Source organism: Halichoerus grypus, chromosome 5 (genome assembly GCF_964656455.1).
Source record: "Halichoerus grypus chromosome 5, mHalGry1.hap1.1, whole genome shotgun sequence".
Lineage (NCBI taxonomy): Eukaryota > Metazoa > Chordata > Mammalia > Carnivora > Phocidae > Halichoerus > Halichoerus grypus.
Genome location: NC_135716.1, coordinates 159,707 through 178,131, shown reverse-complemented (window position 1 = coordinate 178,131; position 18,425 = coordinate 159,707). Strand labels below are relative to the sequence as shown.

The 18,425-nt window shown below is 53.9% G+C and overlaps 2 protein-coding genes and 1 non-coding gene across 10 annotated transcripts; 1 reads left to right on the top strand and 2 right to left on the bottom strand.

Annotated features, from left to right (window-relative positions):
• Positions 1–1,375: 1,375 nt before the first annotated feature.
• Positions 1,376–7,825, bottom strand: LOC118544160 (uncharacterized). 8 transcript variants are annotated; one of them, XM_036105814.2, is made up of 6 exons: positions 7,574–7,825; positions 5,559–5,669; positions 5,148–5,211; positions 4,319–4,445; positions 3,924–4,037; positions 1,376–3,146 (listed from the first exon to the last, which is right to left on the bottom strand). In XM_036105814.2, the coding sequence occupies exons 3-6, from the start codon at positions 5,178–5,180 to the stop codon at positions 1,927–1,929; spliced, it is 1,494 nt and encodes a 497-aa protein (XP_035961707.1). In that variant the 5' UTR covers positions 5,181–5,211; positions 5,559–5,669; positions 7,574–7,825; the 3' UTR covers positions 1,376–1,926. The 8 variants fall into 8 exon arrangements, with proteins under 8 accessions (XP_035961707.1, XP_077927942.1, XP_035961708.1 ...); XM_078071816.1 differs by having other exon boundaries at positions 4,319–4,477; positions 7,574–7,822; XM_036105815.2 differs by lacking the exon at positions 7,574–7,825 and having other exon boundaries at positions 5,148–5,190.
• Positions 7,826–11,194: 3,369 nt separating this feature from the next.
• TRNAQ-CUG (transfer RNA glutamine (anticodon CUG)) lies at positions 11,195–11,267 on the bottom strand. The gene has a single exon. It is a non-coding gene; the product is annotated as a tRNA-Gln (tRNA).
• Positions 11,268–14,794: 3,527 nt separating this feature from the next.
• On the top strand, positions 14,795–17,877 carry RPL8 (ribosomal protein L8). The gene is made up of 6 exons (XM_036105818.2): positions 14,795–14,951; positions 15,183–15,326; positions 15,410–15,551; positions 15,764–15,982; positions 17,342–17,457; positions 17,683–17,877. Exons 2-6 carry the CDS (start codon positions 15,189–15,191, stop codon positions 17,839–17,841), a joined length of 774 nt encoding a protein of 257 aa, XP_035961711.1. The 5' UTR covers positions 14,795–14,951; positions 15,183–15,188; the 3' UTR covers positions 17,842–17,877.
• Positions 17,878–18,425: the final 548 nt, after the last annotated feature.

Sequence of the window (18,425 nt, the reverse complement as noted above, 5' to 3'; positions counted from 1 at the left end):
TAAGAGGAGTGGCTGGGTGGCTCATGTCATGACCTTGGAGTCCTGGGATCGAGCCCCATGTCACTCCCTACTCAGCTGGGAGTCTGCTTGAGATTCTATCCCTCGGCCTCTGCCCCTCCCCCTGCTCTCTCTTTTTAAAATCCTTTAAAAAGGGGCGCCTGGGTGGCTCAGTCGTTAAGCGTCTGCCTTCGGCTCAGGTCATGATCCCAGGGTCCTGGGATTGAGCCCGGAATCGGGATCCCTGCTCTGCGGGAAGCCTGCTTCTCCCTCTCCCACTCCCCCTGCTTGTGTTCCCTCTCTCGCTCTCTGTCAAATAAATAAAATCTTAAAAAAAAAAATAAAATCTTTAAAAATAAAATAAAATAAAATCCTTTAAAAAAAAAAAGAGGCTAAGAAAACACATCAAACACCCTGTGGTGATCTCTGAAGATTGTGACAAAGAGCAGTTTTTTACATTTTTTTTAAAAGATTTTTATTTTAGAAAGAGAGAGTGCAGAAGTGGGGAGAGGAGCAGAGGGAGACAGACAAGTTGAATCCACACTGAGTGGGGAGCCAGACTCGGGACTCGATCCCACAACCCCAAGATTATGACCTGAGCAGAAACGAAGCATCAGGCGCTTTAACTGACTGAGCCACCAGGCATCCTTACATTTCTTTCTTTTTTTTTTTAAGATTTTATTTATTTGGCAGACAGAGAGAGAGAGAGTGCGCGCACCAGCAGGAGGAGGGGCAGAGGGAGAAGCTGGCTCCCGCTAAGCAGGGAGCCCGACGCGGGACTGATGACCTGAGCCGAAGGCAGAGGCTTTAACCGACTGAGCCACCCAGGTGCCCCATCTACATTTCTTTTTTGTAAGTTTTTGCATTTCCCAAATGCCCTACAAAAAATTTATACGTAGGGAAAAAATGTTGATTAGAAAAGACACATTCACTATTCAGGTCTTCAGCTCTGCTTGGGACTGGTGGGTTCCTTTCTGGCACACCTTTTGTAAGACGCTGCAGATGCCTGCCAGCATTCTCAGGGTTCCTGGGGTGGGGGGCTGATGAAGAAGAGGGGTCACTAAGAGCACCCCAGGAGGCTCCTCCCCAGTGAGCACCTTCTGCTGACAGGCCTGGTGAAGGCAGATCACACTCGGCCTGGCTGGGGCTCCCGAGACCCTGCTCCCAAGTCCTGGCTTTAGCCACCACTACCCTCCAGCCTTGCCCTGGCTTGCTGACAAACCCTTGGTCCACCTGAGAATTCCAAACATCCCCAGGCCAGACGCTGTGTGGATTCTAGTCCCGGCCCCTCCTTCCCACTAGGTGGCCGGGGCCCCTGCAAACAGGGTCTGATCTTCCTCAGTCTTAATAACAAATGAACAACCAAAAAACCCCAACATATCTTTTCCTTTTTTTTTTTTTTCTGATCAGAAGTCAGTATTTGGAAAACAGATGAGTGGAAAAAAAAAACAAAACCCACCCACAATCCCCATGTGATTTATTGAAGCCCGTGTGTACATCCAGGCACAGACCGGGATGGTTTAGAAATGCTGCTCTGCGGTGGACATCCAGGCTCGACAGTCATGGGGAGTCCCCACTCTGGCTCAGCCTTCCTCACTGTCCTTCCCTCAGCCTGCAGGCTGCTCGACCACAGCCCCGGCCCTGTCCCTTCTCCGTCCAAGAGAAATGCCCTGCCGTACAGCCAAACAGGGAGGATTGACAGCTTTCTGCCTTGGCGCCTCCCCCAGATAGGTTCTCTGCCTTTTTATCGTTGTTGTTTAGAGAAGGAGAGAGAGGATCTCCTGCAGACTCCACGCGCAGGGGAGCAGTCCAGCCTGACGCAGGACTCGATCTCACGACCCTGAGATCGTGACTTGAGCCACAATCAAGAGTCGGACGCTCAACCAACAGAGCCACACAGGCACCCCGGGTTCTCTGACGTTCATCAACTCAATGGGGAGCCCAGTGGGGACCCCGGCTGTCCTTCCCGCCCTCTCGGGCACACTCTGGGCCGTGGACTTTCTGGTGCTGGATGAGGGCGGACAGCCGGCTGCAGGCCCTCCCGCAGGCCTGGCACCGGTACGGCCGGTCCCCGCTGTGAAGCCGGTAATGCGCGTTCAGTGTGTAGCTCCTGCGGAAAGCCTTGCCACACTCCGTGCACGCAAAGGGCTTCTCCTTGGTGTGGGTCTTCTGGTGCAGCGTGAGGTTGGACTTCCGGCTGAAGGCTTTGCCACATTCCCTGCACTCGAACGGCTTCTCGCCCGTGTGCAGCCTCTGGTGCAGGAGGAGCAAGGAGTTGTGTTTGAAGGGCTTCTGGCACACGGAGCACGGGTAGATCCTGTCCCCCGAGGCGGTCTTCTGTGCCGCGCTGAGCAGGGGCCTCTGACGGCCGCTGTCTTCTTGGGGGCTCTCCCGGGCATGCAGTCTGTGGTGCTTGAGCAGCGAGGACCCACGGATGAAGCGCTGCCCGCACTGCAGGCACGTGTAAGGCCTCTCCCCGCTGTGGATGCGGCAGTGCTCATTGAGGGTGAACCTGCGGCAGAAGGCCTTCCCGCACTCGCCGCACTCGTAGGGCTTCTCCCCCGTGTGAAACTTCTGGTGCTGCCGGAGCCGGGAGCTGCGGCCGAAGGCCTTCCCGCACTCGCCGCACTCGTAGGGCTTCTCCCGAGTGTGGACTCTGCGGTGCGCTGTCAGCTGAGTGCTCTGCCGGAAGGCCTTCCCGCACTCGCCGCACTGGTAGGGCTTCTCCTCCGTGTGGATCAGCTGGTGTCTCAGGAGGATGGAGCTCTGCTTGAAGGCCTTGCCGCACTCGGTGCACTGGTAGGGCTTGGCCCCCGTGTGGATGACCTGATGCCTGAGCAGCAGCGAGTTGTACTTGAAGCCCTTGCCGCACGCACACCGGTACGCCCTCTCCCCTCCAGCATCCGCGGGGCCCAAGCCTCGCTGCTTCTCCTCCAGGGCCGCGGGGGATGTGCCGAGGTCCCCACCAGGGCCACCTGTCTTGGGGTTGAGGGGTCGTTTATCTGACCCATCCTCAGGACTGCCATTCCGTTCAGGAAACTTGGGCCTTCCCCCAGGGAGGTGCCCCCAAACCGTGCCCAGTGGTCCTAACTGCTTAGAGGACACTCTCCTCAGACAAGATTCCTTGACCCCAGCCTGCATCCTAGAATCTGGAAGAATGAACAGAAGATGGAAAGATGACCTAGCCTCTATATTCCTTAAAGAAACTCCGAGATTTGAAGACAGAATCTTTACGTCAAAGTAGGGAGGTTTGGGAACTTCTTCCAAGAATCTGTAAAATCAGGATTTGTGTAAGAAAGAGGACCTAAAGGCAAGTTAATAAGGGCTTAAGCACTGTGGGAAGCTGGCTTGGGAGAGGAGCTCACGAAAGGGGAGGGACATCAGGGGGAGAAGGGAGAGCACAGGCTTGGTCCAAAGGACTGTGAGGGGAGCAGGCTTGATGCCGAGTGAGACCTGCAGGGTGTGGGGTGCTGCTATCCTTCACTCCCCTCTTCCTCTGAGCACTCACGCACAGTTCATTCACTCAGCAGACACCTCAGGCTCCTGCCCAAGCAGGACCCATGGACTGCGGGCTGCCTCTCCTCCCTTTCTGCAGCCTCTGCGGTCCCAAGCTCAGGCCCTGGTTTGTGAGCCATGGGGAGCTGGGAGAACCAAAGTAGCTCAAGGGTCTTCCCTGCTGGGTCCTCCTCACACCCCCACTGCCCCCACAGATCTGGCCCGACATCTCAGAGGACTGGGAAGGACATTCATGCACTTGGGTTCCTTGCACGAGTTAGTCCTGGGTGACCTTGGATGACAAGCAAGGCGTTTAGCAGGAAATTTGGCCCTTCTGTGAGGAGCTAAATGTACAGCCTTCCCACTGCCCAAGCACCAGGGGGCTACAAAAAGTTGTGTGAAGGCTAGGCCTTGCTTTGTCTTGCACTTACCTGGGCACAGGTTGGCTGTGGACCCTTGCTCCTCAGTCCCCTGCAGAATCAAAGCCCCTGGCTCCTCCCCTTGCTCCAAGAGGGAGATCAGTGCTGGTTTAGCAACAAGAAAGCCTACATGCAGGGAGGAGAGCATCACGTGTCAGGGAGCAGAAGGGTGCCCGGCTGTGGGGCTGGAGGCCTCAGGGGACACACGGTGCTTGGAATGGATTGGGAACCCTACTTTCCCAGGAGTGGGGCAGTTGGGTGGCCACGGAGAGATGGGGGCGACCCTCCAGCTTCCCCTCCAAACATGTTGGACTTTGAATCTGGAAAGGAACCAACTCCTCCAAGAGGCCATGGAAGAGGCAGGGTTGCCCTTGAGCCCAGCCCCGGGATGGATGGGGAAGCCTCACCCAGCGAGGCCATGTGCCCGTAGTTCTCCAGCATCACATCCCTGTACAGCGCCCGCTGGTCGGGGGCCAGGCAACTCCACTCTATCCTTGTGAAGTACACGGCCACGTCCTCAAACACAATGGCCTCCTGCAACCACAAACCCTGCTGTCTGGGGCTATCTGGGCAGGAGATGCAGAGACCGTGTCAGGGATATTCAGGGCACCTGTTCAGCTCTGGGAGTCAAGGCCTCTGTCTGTGTGGTCACGGCTGCATCCCCAATGCCTGGCACAGAGGGGACACCTCAACACTCCCCAAGGGAAGTGGAGCAGTCCTATTGCCCTAAAGCCGTGGGAGGTGTGGGGGTCTCAACCTTGGCCTCATACCTCTCCATAGGCTAACAGGGATCTGGGGAGGGGGATACCCTTGAGATGTTGGTGGTCGAGCCTCTACACTGGTGAGGAGTGTTCCTGTCCTGTCCTCTGCTTCTCTGATCTGAGGAGAGAAGCCAAAGGCTGTGTGCACGAAGAAGGGCTAACATTCGCACCAGGATGGAGGCAGGTGCTGGGGAGGGACAGGGACCCTGACCTTGCTGGCTGACCCTGGAAGCTCAAGGGCTGCAGGAGATCCTGGGCAGCCCACGTCCACCCAAAGCCTCAGGAAGGAGTTGACAGAGCACTGTGAAGTTTCACAGAGAGGGGGCAGACCCTTGGCTTACAGAATCCATCCTGTGACTCACCTGCAGAAATGGCAGCTACATGAGTGGGCCTAGGGACCCCCGGGAAGGTGCTCAGGGCTGAAAAGCTGAGGGGTGGGGATGAAGGCAGCCAAAATGCCAAAGAGGGCACTCACCTGGAGTGTGGGCGTCGCAAGTGGCCCCGCCATTCCAGGGTCCCTGTCAGGGGAAGAGCAGGCGCTGGGGACAGTGAGTGTTGGGTGGAAGGAGCCCAGGCCCAAGTACCATCCACCCCTGTCCATCCCCCCAGAAGGACCACCCAGATACAGAAGAGACAGGAAAGGGTGAGACATGGGGCAAACACACCTGGTCAGCCCAGATGATCCCCTCACATCCCAAGAAGCCACACCCTGAGACCTGCTCACCCACACGGCTCCACCCCTCACTCCTGCTTTTCCCAGGGATGTCTTCCCAGACCAACCTATATAAAATGCCACCCCCACCCCAGAATTCCTTCCCTACCCTCACTCCCTGTTGTATTTTTCTTCACAGCACCTCTGTTATCTGACATAATGCAGTCAACTTACTTGCTTCTTCTCCGCCTTCCCCCATGAGATAAGACCTGCAGTCTGGTTATTCATGCTGTAACCCCAGAGCCTGGGGGAGGGCCTGACACACGGCATGTGCTCAGCAAGGGTCTGTGGAATGAATGAGTGGTTCCATGAGAGTGGGTGATTCTGCAACCAGTGAGATCACGTTGTGGAACATCAGAAAACGTTCCTGCTGCATTACTACGTGAAGCAAGCAGACCATACGCAGCACACACCCCAGCACATTAACCTTAGTTCCTTTCTGGGTGATTCTTATTTCCCTTCTCTCCATTTTTCTGACTTCTCCAAGACTTATTGCTTATTTACAAATGTGTGTTTCAGTTGGAGAAAAGTTATTTAAAAACCAATAAATACAATTCTGTTCAGAGTAGGCCCTGGTCTCCATGTCCCTTCCTCAATGGATACTTGAGCTCTTGTGGTTGGGGAGAGGTCTCTGCAGTACCGTTTTCTGTGGGGCTTGAGCCTCCTAAATAGTTGCCACTTTGTAAAGTAGACATCAGTTAACAGAATCCTGTAGTTATGATGCTATGTCACAGTCAGCAGAAGAGCCCTTTAAACACGTGAGAGTGTAACAGGGTACACATGACGATCTGAGAGGCTTGGTGGGTCACCTGTGCCTGGACAGCATTAACTGCAAGTGCAAAGATCAGAGCCACACCACCACCCACTGAGCTGTCTGCTCAGGGCAGTCTGTGGGCAGGACCTGCGGGGACCATTGCTGCTGCCCCTGCTGACAGATCTACTGTCCTCCTCACCCCAACGAGGCAACCAGAGCCTCTCGAGAGGATAAGCAGCTCAGAAGACCTGGCCCTCAACTTCACAGTTAGGAGGGGAAGTTACCATGCTGGTCTTCGTTTGCTCATATCTGGGGAACGCATGTCCTCAGGGAAGGGCCCTCTGGTTAGAGGGAAAAAAAACCAACCTTAAGTTTGGTCCTAACTTTGGAACCAGGGAGTAAGTCTTTAATCAGAGAAAAACAGTGCTGAGTTGAAAAAAGTGGAGCAGGGGATATAATGATAACAAAACAGACCAGGTTCCTGCTCAGAGTCCTGAGAGAGAAAATATCAAGGGGAGGGGAGTGCTAACTTAGATGGGGGATCAGGGAAGCCTTCCTGGGGGGATTACACTTAATTGGGGCCTGGAGGACCAGCAGAAGCCATTCTTTCCCTCCTACTTAGAATAAAACCTGTTTCTCAGGGGCCTGGGGCACTTGCCCCACTCCTTCACCCACCCCCTTGCTTACTACACTGCAGCCAGACTGGTGTTCTGTTACTCAACTAGCCAAGGCCATTCTCGTGCACTTTCCTTCGCCTACAAGGGATTAGCGAGGCTTCTCAGCCATGAGGTTTCAGTTCATACGTTAACTTCTGGAAGAGACTTCATCTCCCACAAGCCTATCCTCTTGGCGCATTTTCCTCAGGCCCTTGCAATGATAAAAACTACTTTCTTGCTTGTTTGTTGCCTCTATTACACGAACGCCTCGCTTCTATTACATTATATGCTCCCTGAAGCCAGGGACGTTGCCCGTTCACGGCGGTATCCCCAGCACCAGCAGGGTCCTCCGCACACGGTAAGTACTCCATGCTGCCTCCGGAATGCCTGCGGTCCAATCTATGACGCAACCCCCGGGGAGAGGCCGCGCACCAGCCAGCCAGCAGCTGCTGCTCCCGAGCGGGTGCGCTCCGGCAACCGCAGGCGTGAGGACTAGGGGGGCGCAACGCGGACAGAACTGGTCCTCCCAGGTGTCCCACCCCTGCAGCCTCAGCTTTGCGCAGCCACCCAGGCTCCGGGGACGCAAGGCTCGGGACCCGGCCCGCACGCCTCCCGCCCCGGTCTGGGGGGAACGGGAACCCGGACCCTCCCTAAGGCCCAGAACCGAAGGAAAAGCGAGGGGCGGCGCCGGCTGCGGGTCAGCACCCCCTGCGGTGCTCGGCGCGGCCTCTCTGCGGACCACAGCCTCTGCCAGGCCGGGATCGGAGAACCGCACTCACCCTACTCCGCTCCCCGCCCCACGGCCAGAGCCTACTCATCCCAGGCCGCCATCCGGGACCGCGAGGGACCGGCGCCGGGGCACAGGCAGTCCGCTTCCGGCCCGCCCCCGGAAACGGGCCGCAGTGCCGCTCTAGGAGGTTCGGAGGACCGCGCGCCTCGATGGACGCCCTCTGGCTCCTGGGGCCGGAGGCAAGAAATGGCGAGGGCTGCTGAGGGTGAGGCGCTGCTCTGGAGCGGATCCCGCGGGAACCCTCAGGTCGGAGGGGCGAGCCGGCTGCTGGAGTCAGGGGTCCCGGCGAAGGACTCCCAAACCTGAGCGCAGACTCATTCACGTGGACCTCGAGAAAGGCCAGAGAAGAAGTCGAACATCATTCCAGGCAACCGGGTTCTGAGGCTAACCCCCTCCCTTTCAACTTTTCATGTTTAAATAATTATAACATCACAGCAAGTTACAAAGGCAGTATAGGGAGGTACGTGTATCCTTCACCCTCTTCCCCCACATTTTGAAAAAGCTCCTCCACGATCGTGTCTTTCAAGCTTTTCTGAGACTCGCAGTTAAAAATGCTTTACCGTGTGACCCGTCACACGCATTAAATCTATGTTTACGAATAAATGGTTACACACAGTAATTTTTAAAAACTTTAACAAAGCTATTTACTCGTGATATCTCAAATGTTTTCCTTTAAAAGTGCAGAAGCCGAGACTAACCCTTTTTGAAGAGGGAGGGACGTTAGCACAATAGCGGAAATCTGTGAGGCTGCGAAGGAGGCCTCATACAAACTACATCATCTGAAAATCGGACGTTAAATTTAGATGTGGTTAAATAGTTTAAACAAATATGCTTGGAAACTAAATAGCAACCTACTAAATAGCTCTGGGAGAAAGAGAAAATCACAAAGGGCTCTGTAACATACCTGGAATTGAAAGAGAATGAAAACACTTTGCAGGATACTTAGAAAATTAATATGTGTATTATATATATGTGCTTAGATATATGCATTATATATATATGTGCTTCTGCATATGTTAATATAAGTATACAGGCATACCTTGGAGATATTGCAAGTTCGGTTCCAGACCACTGCAATAAAGTGAATATGGCAATAAAACAAATGAATTTTTTGGTTGCCCAGTGCATATAAAAGTTATGTTTAGAGGGGTGCCTGGGTGGCCTGGTTGGCTAAGCTTCCGACTCTTGATTTTGGCTCACGTCATGATCTCAGGATCCCAAGATCCAGCCCCATATGGGGCTGCTTAAGATTCTCTCCCTCTCTGAGCACATGGGTGCCTCAGTTGGTTGAGTGTACAACTCTTGATTTTGGCTCAGGTCATGATCTCACGGTCCTGGGTTTGAGCCCCACGTCAGGCTCTGCGCTCAACACAGTCTGCTGGAGATTATCTCCCTCTCCCTCTGCTCCTCACCCTGCTCTTGCTCTCTCTCTCTAAAATAAAGAAAATATTAAAAAAAATTATCTCTCTCTCCCTCTGCACCCTGCCCCTTCTAGTGCTCTCTCTTTCTCAAAACAAAAAGATCCTTTGGGGGGGCGCCTGTGTGGCTCAGTCGTTAAGCGTCTGCCTTCGGCTCAGGTCATGATCCCGGGGTCCTGGGATCGAGCCCCGCATTGGGCTCCCTGCCCTGTGGGAAGCCTGCTTCTCCCTCTCCCACTCCCCCTGCTTGTGTTCCCTCTCTCGCTATCTCTCTCTGTCAAATAAATAAATAAAATCTTAAAAAAAAAAAAAGATCCTTTGGGGAGCTTAGGTGGTGCAGTTGGTTGAGCATCCAACTCTTGGCTTTGGCTCAGATCATGAGCCCAGGGTCGTGGGATCGAGCCCCCTCTGCATGGAGTGGTCTTGAGACTCTCTCTCCCTTTATTCCCCCCCACTGACATGCACTCTCTCTGTCTTTCTCAAAAAAACAATCTTTTTTTAAAAAAGTTATGTTTATGCGGTAGTCTATTAAGTGTGCAGTAGCATTATATCTAAAAAAGCAACATACACACTTTAATTTTAAAATATTTTATTGCTGGGACACCAGGGTGGCTTAGTTGAGCGTCTGCCTTCCACGTGGGTCATGATCCCCTCCCTCTACCTGCTACTTACCCTGCTTGAGCTCTCTCTCTCTGACAAATAAATAAATAAAATCTTTAAAAAATATCTTATTGCTAAAAATTGCAAATCATTATCTGAGCTTTCAGAGAGTTCAATTCCTGGTCACCGATCACCATAACAAATACAATAATAATGAAAAAGTTTAAAATATTTTAAGAATTGGGACACCTGGGTGGCTCAGTCATTAAGCATCTGTCTTAGGCTCAGGTCATGATCCCGGGGTCGTGGGGTCGAGGGCCCCCCCCCCCCCGCCCCGCTGAGCAGGGAGCCTGCTTCTCTCTCCCTGTCCCACTCCTCCTGCTTGTGTTCCCTATCTAGCTGCCTCTCTCTCTCTGTCAAATAAATAGATAAATAAATAAATAAATAAATAAAATCTTTAAAAAAATTTTTTTAAGAATTATCAAAATGTAGGGGCACCTGGGTGGCTCAGTCAGTTAAGCATCTGCCTCCGGCTCAGGTCATGATCTCAGGGTCCTGGGACTGAGTCCTGCATCAGGCTCTCTGCTCAGCGGGGAGTCTGCTTCTCCCTCTCCCTCTGCCCCTCCCCCTGCTCTTGTGCTCTCTCTCAAATACATTTTTAAAAATCTTTTTAAAAAAAGAATTATCAAAATGTGACAGAGACGCAAATGAACGAATGCTATTGGAAATAGGGCACCAATAGACTTGCTCAACTCAGGGTTGCCACAAACCTTTAATTTATAAAAAACACAGTATCTGCAAAGCACAACAAAACAAGCTATGCCTGTTTACATACATACATAACCTTCCAGCATATATATTCAGCTACTAAAAGCATGCATGAAGAAGTGATTCATCTTTTTTCACTTAAATTTTGTTAGGTTTGTCTCAACATGTATATTTTCCTTCATTTTTTGTTTTGCTTTGTATATTTATATATAAGAATTAACTTTTACTCCAACTTTACCCCAGGTATTAGCTGGGCTCCCTTTTCTGCTTAGAGATACAGGCCTGAATACCACCCCTCCCACAGCTTTTGGACATCCCAGGAATTTTTACCGGTTTTCATGCACATTTTTTAAAAAAACATCATTTTTAAAAGTAGATGCATAGAAAGGAGTTACAAATACCTTCAGCATATTGCACGATGAATTTTCACACACTACCCTATAAAACTAGTACCCATTTCAGCAAGCTGATTTTGCCCGGAGACCTCAAAGCCTTATGGGGCTCTCTTCTGGTCGCACTCAGATGACCTTTCCTGGTTGGTGCCCAAGTGTAGCCACTCTGACTTCCTTAGCCCTGATGATTTTTGTAGGCACACTTTATGTCCTTTGTGTATATTCACTGATTTAACTCACAATAACCCTATGAAAGATAGTATTATTGTTCCCATATAAAAGATGATGAATAGTGTTCTGTTAAGGGCAACTGATGCTGGGTGTGGGGAGTCAAGTGGAACAAGACAGGAGAGGGTTATGGGCACACATGTTTATACCAAATTATTATTCTGTGTACGTAACAAGAAACATTTTCTTTTTAAATAGGCTCCATGCCCAATATGGGGCTTGAACTCATGACCCTGCGATTCAGAGTCTCATGCTCTACCCACTGAGCCAGCCAGGCACTGACCCCTCTTTTTTAAAAAACAACTTTAAAAGGAAATAAAGAATTTCTTTTTCTTTCTTTCTTTCTTTCTTTCTTTCTTTCTTTTTCTTTCTTTCTTTCAAGAGAGAAAGCATGAGTGGGAGGGGCAGAAGGAGAAGGAGAGAGAATCTCAAGCAGACTCCATGCTGAGTGCAGAGCCAGATACAGGGCTTGATCTCATGACCCTGAGATCATGACTTGAGCTGAAATCAAGAGTTGAACATTTAACCGACTGAGCCACCCAGGTGCCCTGGAAATAAAGAATTTCTAAGAATAAAGTTTGAATCGCTGGGAAGAGGTGACCTTCGATGGTTAGAAAAGGGTGGTGGGCTCACCAGCAGGAGCAAAGGTACCTTGTGGGGAGGGTCCCATCTGATGGTAGAGGCAGGTGGGCCCCTCTTGGAGGCCTGAGAACCCCATGCCCAGTGTGGCTGTCCCTAGAGAGGCCCCCAACGTCAGGTGACCCAGATGTATGGAGTCCCTGCTGTGTGCCAAGCTTGCTGGCCTCTCACATGGAGGTTGACATTCAGGCTAGTGAGATGGAGCCAAGTCAGAGGTCTCTGGACTTTGAAGGGGGGGGACACACCAGCCAGGAACCCCATCTCTGCAAGGACAGATACACTGAGCATGAGGCAGGGCACCTCCAAGAGCCCCAGCACTGGCTCCCCTCCCTTAAGTCCATGCCTGCCATCTCCAGGTAGGCCTTCAGGAGGAGCCCAAGCACACAAGCCCCCTGGAGCAGCACTTCTTGAGGGTTCCCTGGTCCCAGCTGCGAGACATCCCTTGGAACTCGGGCTGGCATTGCGGACCGTTTCACCGCAGACTGTGGCACTGACCGATGTAGGAAAGATAGGGTTCGAAGCCGAAGGCCAAGAAAGAATTCTTGAGACATCTTTGGTGCAAAAAGGTGGTTTTATCAAAGCACAGGGACAGGACTGATGGGCAGAAAGAGCTGCACTGGAGGCAGGAGTGGCCCCTTATATACTATCAAGTTGGGAGGGGGTTAGAGATAGCCTAAGTCTCTAAGGAATTTTGGAAGCAAGGTTTCCAGGACCTTGAGGGGGGTAGCTATTGCTGGGAAAAGGTCATTTATTACTGTCTAATAAAACCTCAGTCATGAGACCCTTCAGATGTATATCGGTGGGTCATATGCTTGTGGCGGGGTGATTGCCAAAATGTATCTTGGGGGGTAGAGATAAAGAAAGTTTCCAAAGGCATTTTTTAAAAGATTTTACTTATTTAAGGGACACCTGGGTGGCTCAGTCGATTAAGCGTCTGCCTTCGGCTCAGGTCATGATCCCAGGGTCCTGGGATCAAGTCCCGCATCAGGCTCCTTGCTCAGCAAGGGAGCCTGCTTCTCCCTCTGCCGCTCCCCCTGCTTGTGCTCTCTCTCTCTGACAAATAAATAAATAAAATCTTTAAAAAAAAAAAATAAATAAATAAAAGATTTTACTTATTTAAGAGAGACAACCAGAGAGAGAGAGCACAAGCAGGGGGAGTAGCAGAGGGAGAGGGAGAAGCAGGCTCCCTGCTGAGCAGGGTGCAGGACATGGGGCTTGATCCCAGGACCCCAAAATCATGACCTGAGCCAAAGGCAGACACTTGACTGAGGAACCCAGGCACCCCTCCAAAGACATTTTTATATGTTAAAGTAGACTGACAAGATCCCGGGGGTTGGGCTAAGATTGCCTTTTGCCTTTAGCAAGGTATTAACATTGAGGCAGCTGAGCTCCTAGAGGAATATCACTCTGCCTGTTTTAAAGATGTGTCAATGGGCTGTAGGTAGTAAGGAAATTTAATATTTTTCTTCTGCCTTTGTTTCACACATTACTGACCATCTACCAATGGCAAGGCTCTGAACACTCGTCCTGCAGTGGGCCTGGTTAGTCACCTTCCGGCTGCATCCAGCTCCAGGAAAGGGAGAGTAGAGGGCCTCTCCCCCACCATATCCCATCACAGAGACCCATGGGACCTTCTTCGGGACCCCACAGTCTGAGTGTCCAAGTACTGTCCCCACCTCCATTCCACACTCTCTCTGCCTTTCTGGTCCTCTGCGCCTATCCCAGGCTGACCTCAAAACCCCTCATTCTGCCCCAAGGAGGCCCAGGTGCCCCTCAGCCCCCGGCCCTGCCTGGGCTGTGCCTGATCTCCCATCCCTGCCAACCCATCTGCTGCCTCTCTTGGGGCCTCACCAGTCCGCTCTGCTCCTCTGTAGCTTCAGCATGTGGCCACATGGCCCCCCCTTCCTCACCTCTTACCTTCCCACGATGTCATTCTTGCCACCACCCCTCCAAGGCCTACCTGACCACACTGGTGCTAGCAAACACCCTACCCCAAAGTCCTGAGTGCAAGCCTCTGTCCACTGGGACCTCTGCCTTACTCCCCTCCCCCCGCTTTCTCTCCCCCTACTGGCCTCACCCGCACACCCACAGCCCTGGTCAAGCTCTACCTTGACCTGCCTGTGGGCAGTTCTCATTCAGGCAGGGATCCCACCTCCAGGCACCCTCTCCTGAAGGCCCCTCCCACTCCTCCGTGTAACTCCAGGAAGCCCTCACTCAGCGGCTTATGCCCGCTAACCCTAACCCTGCCCTGGTAGACCTGCTCTTTACCTCCAGGTCACACCCCCCAGGGCTCTCGTTCCCGTTCTCAGCTCCAACCCCATCCGCCCCTCCCCACAGGGTTCCGAGCAGGGTCATCGTGTTCCCTCACCCCAGGGTCACTTACCCAGTCTCCCTTTGCTCACCCCCTTCTTCTCCCCCCTCCCAACCCCCAGTTTTGCTCTATTTCCTGGGCTGGCTTCCCCTCCTCCACCAGCTTGGGAGGGGCCAGCCATCCCGACAGAGATTCCCGCACCTCGGCCGTCGCCCAGTCTCTCCATGGCAACCGTCTCCACCCCCACGGAGGTCCCATGCCCCGCCCAAGTTCTCCAAGCAACCAGGATGTCCCTGTCTCCCCCACACTCACATCCAGGTACGGCCACTCTCATCTTTCCGAAAACCCAGCAGGGCACAAAGTCCCAGCGTCCCCGGAGCGGCCGCAGTGGCGGTAGTCGGGCATTTGCTTTCTGTCGTCCAGACCCCCGTTTTCTGTGAACCACCACGTTCTCCCAAACGGTCCACCCGCTTCCTTAAAAGGGGGCCCTCACCCTACGAGGAAGCACCTCATTCTAGAAAGGGGCCCTTGCCCTACAAGAGAGCCCATTGCAAGGAGTCTCCAGTCATAGAAGGGGGCCTTCACCAGGCCAAGAGGGGAGCCCTGCGACCCCACGCCCGGAGCGAGTCGCTCTGGAAAGTCACTCAACCTCTCCGGGCCTCCTCGGCTGCTCAGCGGGCGACGGTCACCCGCCGGGAGACTACTGTGAGGTCCCGACTGCCCTCCAACCTCCCTCCCGGGCGCCGCCCACACGCTGATCACGCGGCGGGAAAGCGGGTCGCCGGCCACATATCGGCCGGACGCCAGGACGTCTGGACTCCGCGGGACCCGTCATCCCAATGCGCCTGCGCAGAGGCCCCAGGGCCGCCAGGCTCCGGCGGGACGAGTACGAGTCCCGGCGTGCACCGGGCTCACGCCGAGCCGGAAGGTCAAGCGGCTCTCGGCCCCGCCCCGGAAGATAAGGCGGCTCTTCTCTGCCGCGTCTCTTTTTCCGGCCGCGCTCGGCAGCAGGTAGGGTGTGTATGTGGCATGGTGGCCCTGGCGCCATCCACCGCCATCCGCCGCCCTGGGGCCCGCTAGAGACCCCGGCGGGACTCCGGAGAGGGACCTGGGGCGCACGGCCAGGGATGGGGGCGCGGTGGGGTCGGGACCTGGAGGGAGGATGCTGGGGAGCTGGGACCCTGAAGCCGGGGTGGCGGGGGTGCCTGGGCCGCTTGGGCGCTGACCGTGAGCCACCTCCAGACCGCCATGGGCCGTGTCATCCGTGGGCAGAGAAAGGGCGCCGGCTCGGTGTTCCGCGCGCACGTGAAGCACCGTAAGGGCGCCGCGCGTCTGCGCGCCGTGGACTTCGCCGAGCGGCACGGCTACATCAAGGGCATCGTGAAGGTGCGGGGAGCCCTCCTCCCCGGGCGGGTGGGGCCTCGGGTGGCCCCGCGGGGACCTGCCGCTCACGCGCCCTCGGCCCGCAGGACATCATCCACGACCCGGGTCGCGGTGCACCCCTCGCCAAGGTCGTCTTCCGGGATCCGTACCGGTTTAAGAAGCGAACGGAGCTGTTCATCGCCGCCGAGGGCATCCACACCGGCCAGTTCGTGTACTGCGGCAAGAAGGGTGAGCTTCGGGATGGAAGGTCGGGGTGGAGAGGGAACGGGTGCGTGCTCGAGGAGGCCCGTCCAGGCGGAAGTCTCACGTAGTGCGGCCGGTTTGCCTTAACGTACCGGCTGGGACGCCCAGACCGCTGGAGGAGGGGGCCGGACGCGGAGTGCTGTGCCGGGCTTTCTGCGTAGCCGGCCTTCGCTGACCTGCGGTGCTTCTCCTTGCAGCCCAGCTCAACATAGGCAATGTGCTCCCGGTGGGCACCATGCCCGAGGGCACTATCGTGTGCTGTCTGGAAGAGAAGCCTGGTGACCGGGGCAAGTTGGCCCGAGCCTCCGGAAACTATGCCACTGTAATCTCCCACAACCCAGAGACCAAGAAGACCCGAGTGAAGCTGCCCTCAGGCTCAAAGAAGGTCATTTCTTCCGCCAACAGAGCTGTGGTCGGTGAGTGGCCGGCAGCCGCGGGATGCTCTGTGCTATGCGTTGCTTGTGAACAATCACCAGCTAGACCCCGGCTAGTATCTGTGAAGTGGGCATCACTGGTTGGGAGTTGAGTGAGGCTGGGACTGTGGCTTGTTAGGCAGCCTTGTGTGTAGTCAGGCACGATGTGGACTTCCACGATTCGTACTCCCACATCCACGGGGATTAGTAGTCAGTCTTTTCGTGGATATGTGACTTTAAGCTACCTAGTAAGTGCCTTAGGAAGGATTTGAAACCTGATTTGTTCATTTGGTGTTACGACAACACCTTTGAAACAAACCCAAGGAATGTTTGTTCTGTTTTTTCCTTTCTCTTTCTCCCTCTTTCTTTTATTTTTTATTTTTTTAAGATTCTATTTATTTATTTGATAGAGACATAGCGAGAGAGGGAACACAAGCAGGGGGAGTGGGAGAGGGAGAAACAGGCTTCCCGCGGAGCAGGGAGCCCGATGCGGGGCTCGATCCCAGGACCCCGGGATCATGATCTGAGCCAAAGGCAGACGCCTAACGACTGAGCCACCCAGGCGCCCCTTCTTTTATTTTTTAAAAGATTTGTTTATTTGAGGGGCACCTGGGTGGCCAGGTCTGCCTTTGCCTCAGGTCATGATCCCAAGGTCCTGGGGTCAAGCCCAGCCGCAGACTGCTCAGTGGGGAGTCTGCTCTCTCTCTCTGCACCCCCCCCCAATGCTCGCTCTCTCAAATCTTAAAAAAAAAAAGAAAAAAAAAGATTTATTTGAGAAAGTGCATGCATGAGAGGGGTAGAGGGAGAGAATATTCAAGCAGACTCCCCACTAGAACCTATAACCCATGAGATCACGACCAGAGCCAAGAGCTGGATCCTTAACCAAACCGACTGAACCGAACCGGGCCACCCAGGTGCCCCAGCCAAGGAATGTTCTTGAGTGTATGTTGAAGCAACACTGGTTGAGATGTGTGTGACAGACTGAGTCAGCCTTTTTGCTGGCATTTGGAGGTTAGAATGAGTGACCTGCTTGGTGAGACGGGGTAAAGTAGGGGGGCTTCCCTGGAGAGAACCATAGGTCGAGAAAGCCATTGCAGATGGTATGGGCAAAGGCCTGGCTTGGCTGCCCCAGCAATCTTGAGGAAACTTGATGTCATTTCCTAGGCTGCAAAGGCATTTACTGCTTGGTGGTAGTTGGGAAGATGTTAGTGAGATTTTGGGAACCACATGATGGTGTGTGAGTAAAGTGAGAGGGTGATCAGTATGGGGGTGGGGCACTGGTAAGGATGCTCTGCCTGTTAGGGTCCTGAAGTTTAGGGAAGGTGTGGTGCACTTTCCTGAGGTGCCTGATCTTCCCAATAGGTGTGGTGGCTGGAGGTGGCCGCATTGACAAGCCCATTCTGAAGGCTGGCCGTGCCTACCACAAGTATAAGGCAAAGAGGAATTGCTGGCCACGTGTGCGGGGTGTGGCCATGAACGTAAGTAGCCCAGAAATGGGCAGTTGGGGTGTTCAGGGATTGGGGACTGGGAGGCTAGATGGACCAGTCCTTTCCTGGAGTGTCTCCCTTCTGTGACAGAGGGTCTGTAGTATGAGGCTCTGGGTTATGGTTTGTTGGGACAGGTCAGTTGATCCCGCTCTTATCCAGGTCCTGAGGTAGGTGGGTCCACACTCCTATATTAATGCCACCTTTTTCTGTCTGCAGCCTGTGGAGCATCCTTTTGGAGGTGGCAACCACCAGCACATCGGCAAACCTTCTACTATCCGCAGAGATGCCCCTGCTGGCCGCAAAGTGGGTCTTATTGCTGCCCGCCGGACCGGGCGTCTCCGGGGAACCAAGACTGTGCAGGAGAAGGAGAACTAGGGCTGAGGGCCTCAATAAAGTCTGTCCTGTCCCTAAGCTGTGTTTGCCCATGGTTTCAGAGGGAAGGATCCTTGCTGGGAGGACTGCCATGGAGCTTTTGGTGTAGGAAGGAGAAAAAGTTGGATGCACCAGTGAATAGTGAAAGCTCTGGAGAGAAGAGACGGGGGTGCTAGGTATCTTCACACTTTGATTCCTGGAACACCTCCCCCTCCCCCGACACCAGCACAGGGAGCAGAGGATCTCACTCACATCTGCATTAATTTCTCTTGAGCACTTGGGGGATCTGGGTGAGGGTGTGGATGCTTCAGGATGAGAGTGGTGCTCCTGAAGCCACAGGTTGGAGAGCCAGGAAGCTGTTTTGCAGTGGAAGGACCAGGATGGAGTCAAGACTAGTTTCTCAACAAATGGGCTTCCTGTTTCTGTCCATGGTACCTTGTTCCAAACTTAGGCTCATCAAAACTGGTAAAACCAGGGCAGATGCTGCTGAGCCAACGAGGCATAGAGATGTTAGTGGAGGTTCATTAGTGCCTCAGGACCAGGACGCTTTGCTTCCCAGAGGCCACCCAGAGTCCCCTGCCCCAGTG

What these genes read in the sequence shown, in the direction of transcription:
- LOC118544160 (XM_078071812.1), bottom strand. Translation starts at nt 5,324, where the DNA reads ATGTCTCACCCTTTCCTGTCTCTTCTGTATCTGGGTGGTCCTTCTGGG. An exon ending in TTGCGACGCCCACACTCCAG is followed by an intron (nt 4,446 to 5,147) that starts GTGAGTGCCCTC and finishes TTGTGGTTGCAG; the next exon opens with GAGGCCATTGTGTTTGAGGA. An exon ending in CACAGCCAACCTGTGCCCAG is followed by an intron (nt 3,147 to 3,923) that starts GTAAGTGCAAGA and finishes TCATTCTTCCAG; the next exon opens with ATTCTAGGATGCAGGCTGGG.
- RPL8 (XM_036105818.2), top strand. Translation starts at nt 15,189, where the DNA reads ATGGGCCGTGTCATCCGTGGGCAGAGAAAGGGCGCCGGCTCGGTGTTC. An exon ending in ACATCAAGGGCATCGTGAAG is followed by an intron (nt 15,327 to 15,409) that starts GTGCGGGGAGCC and finishes CTCGGCCCGCAG; the next exon opens with GACATCATCCACGACCCGGG. An exon ending in CGCCAACAGAGCTGTGGTCG is followed by an intron (nt 15,983 to 17,341) that starts GTGAGTGGCCGG and finishes TCTTCCCAATAG; the next exon opens with GTGTGGTGGCTGGAGGTGGC.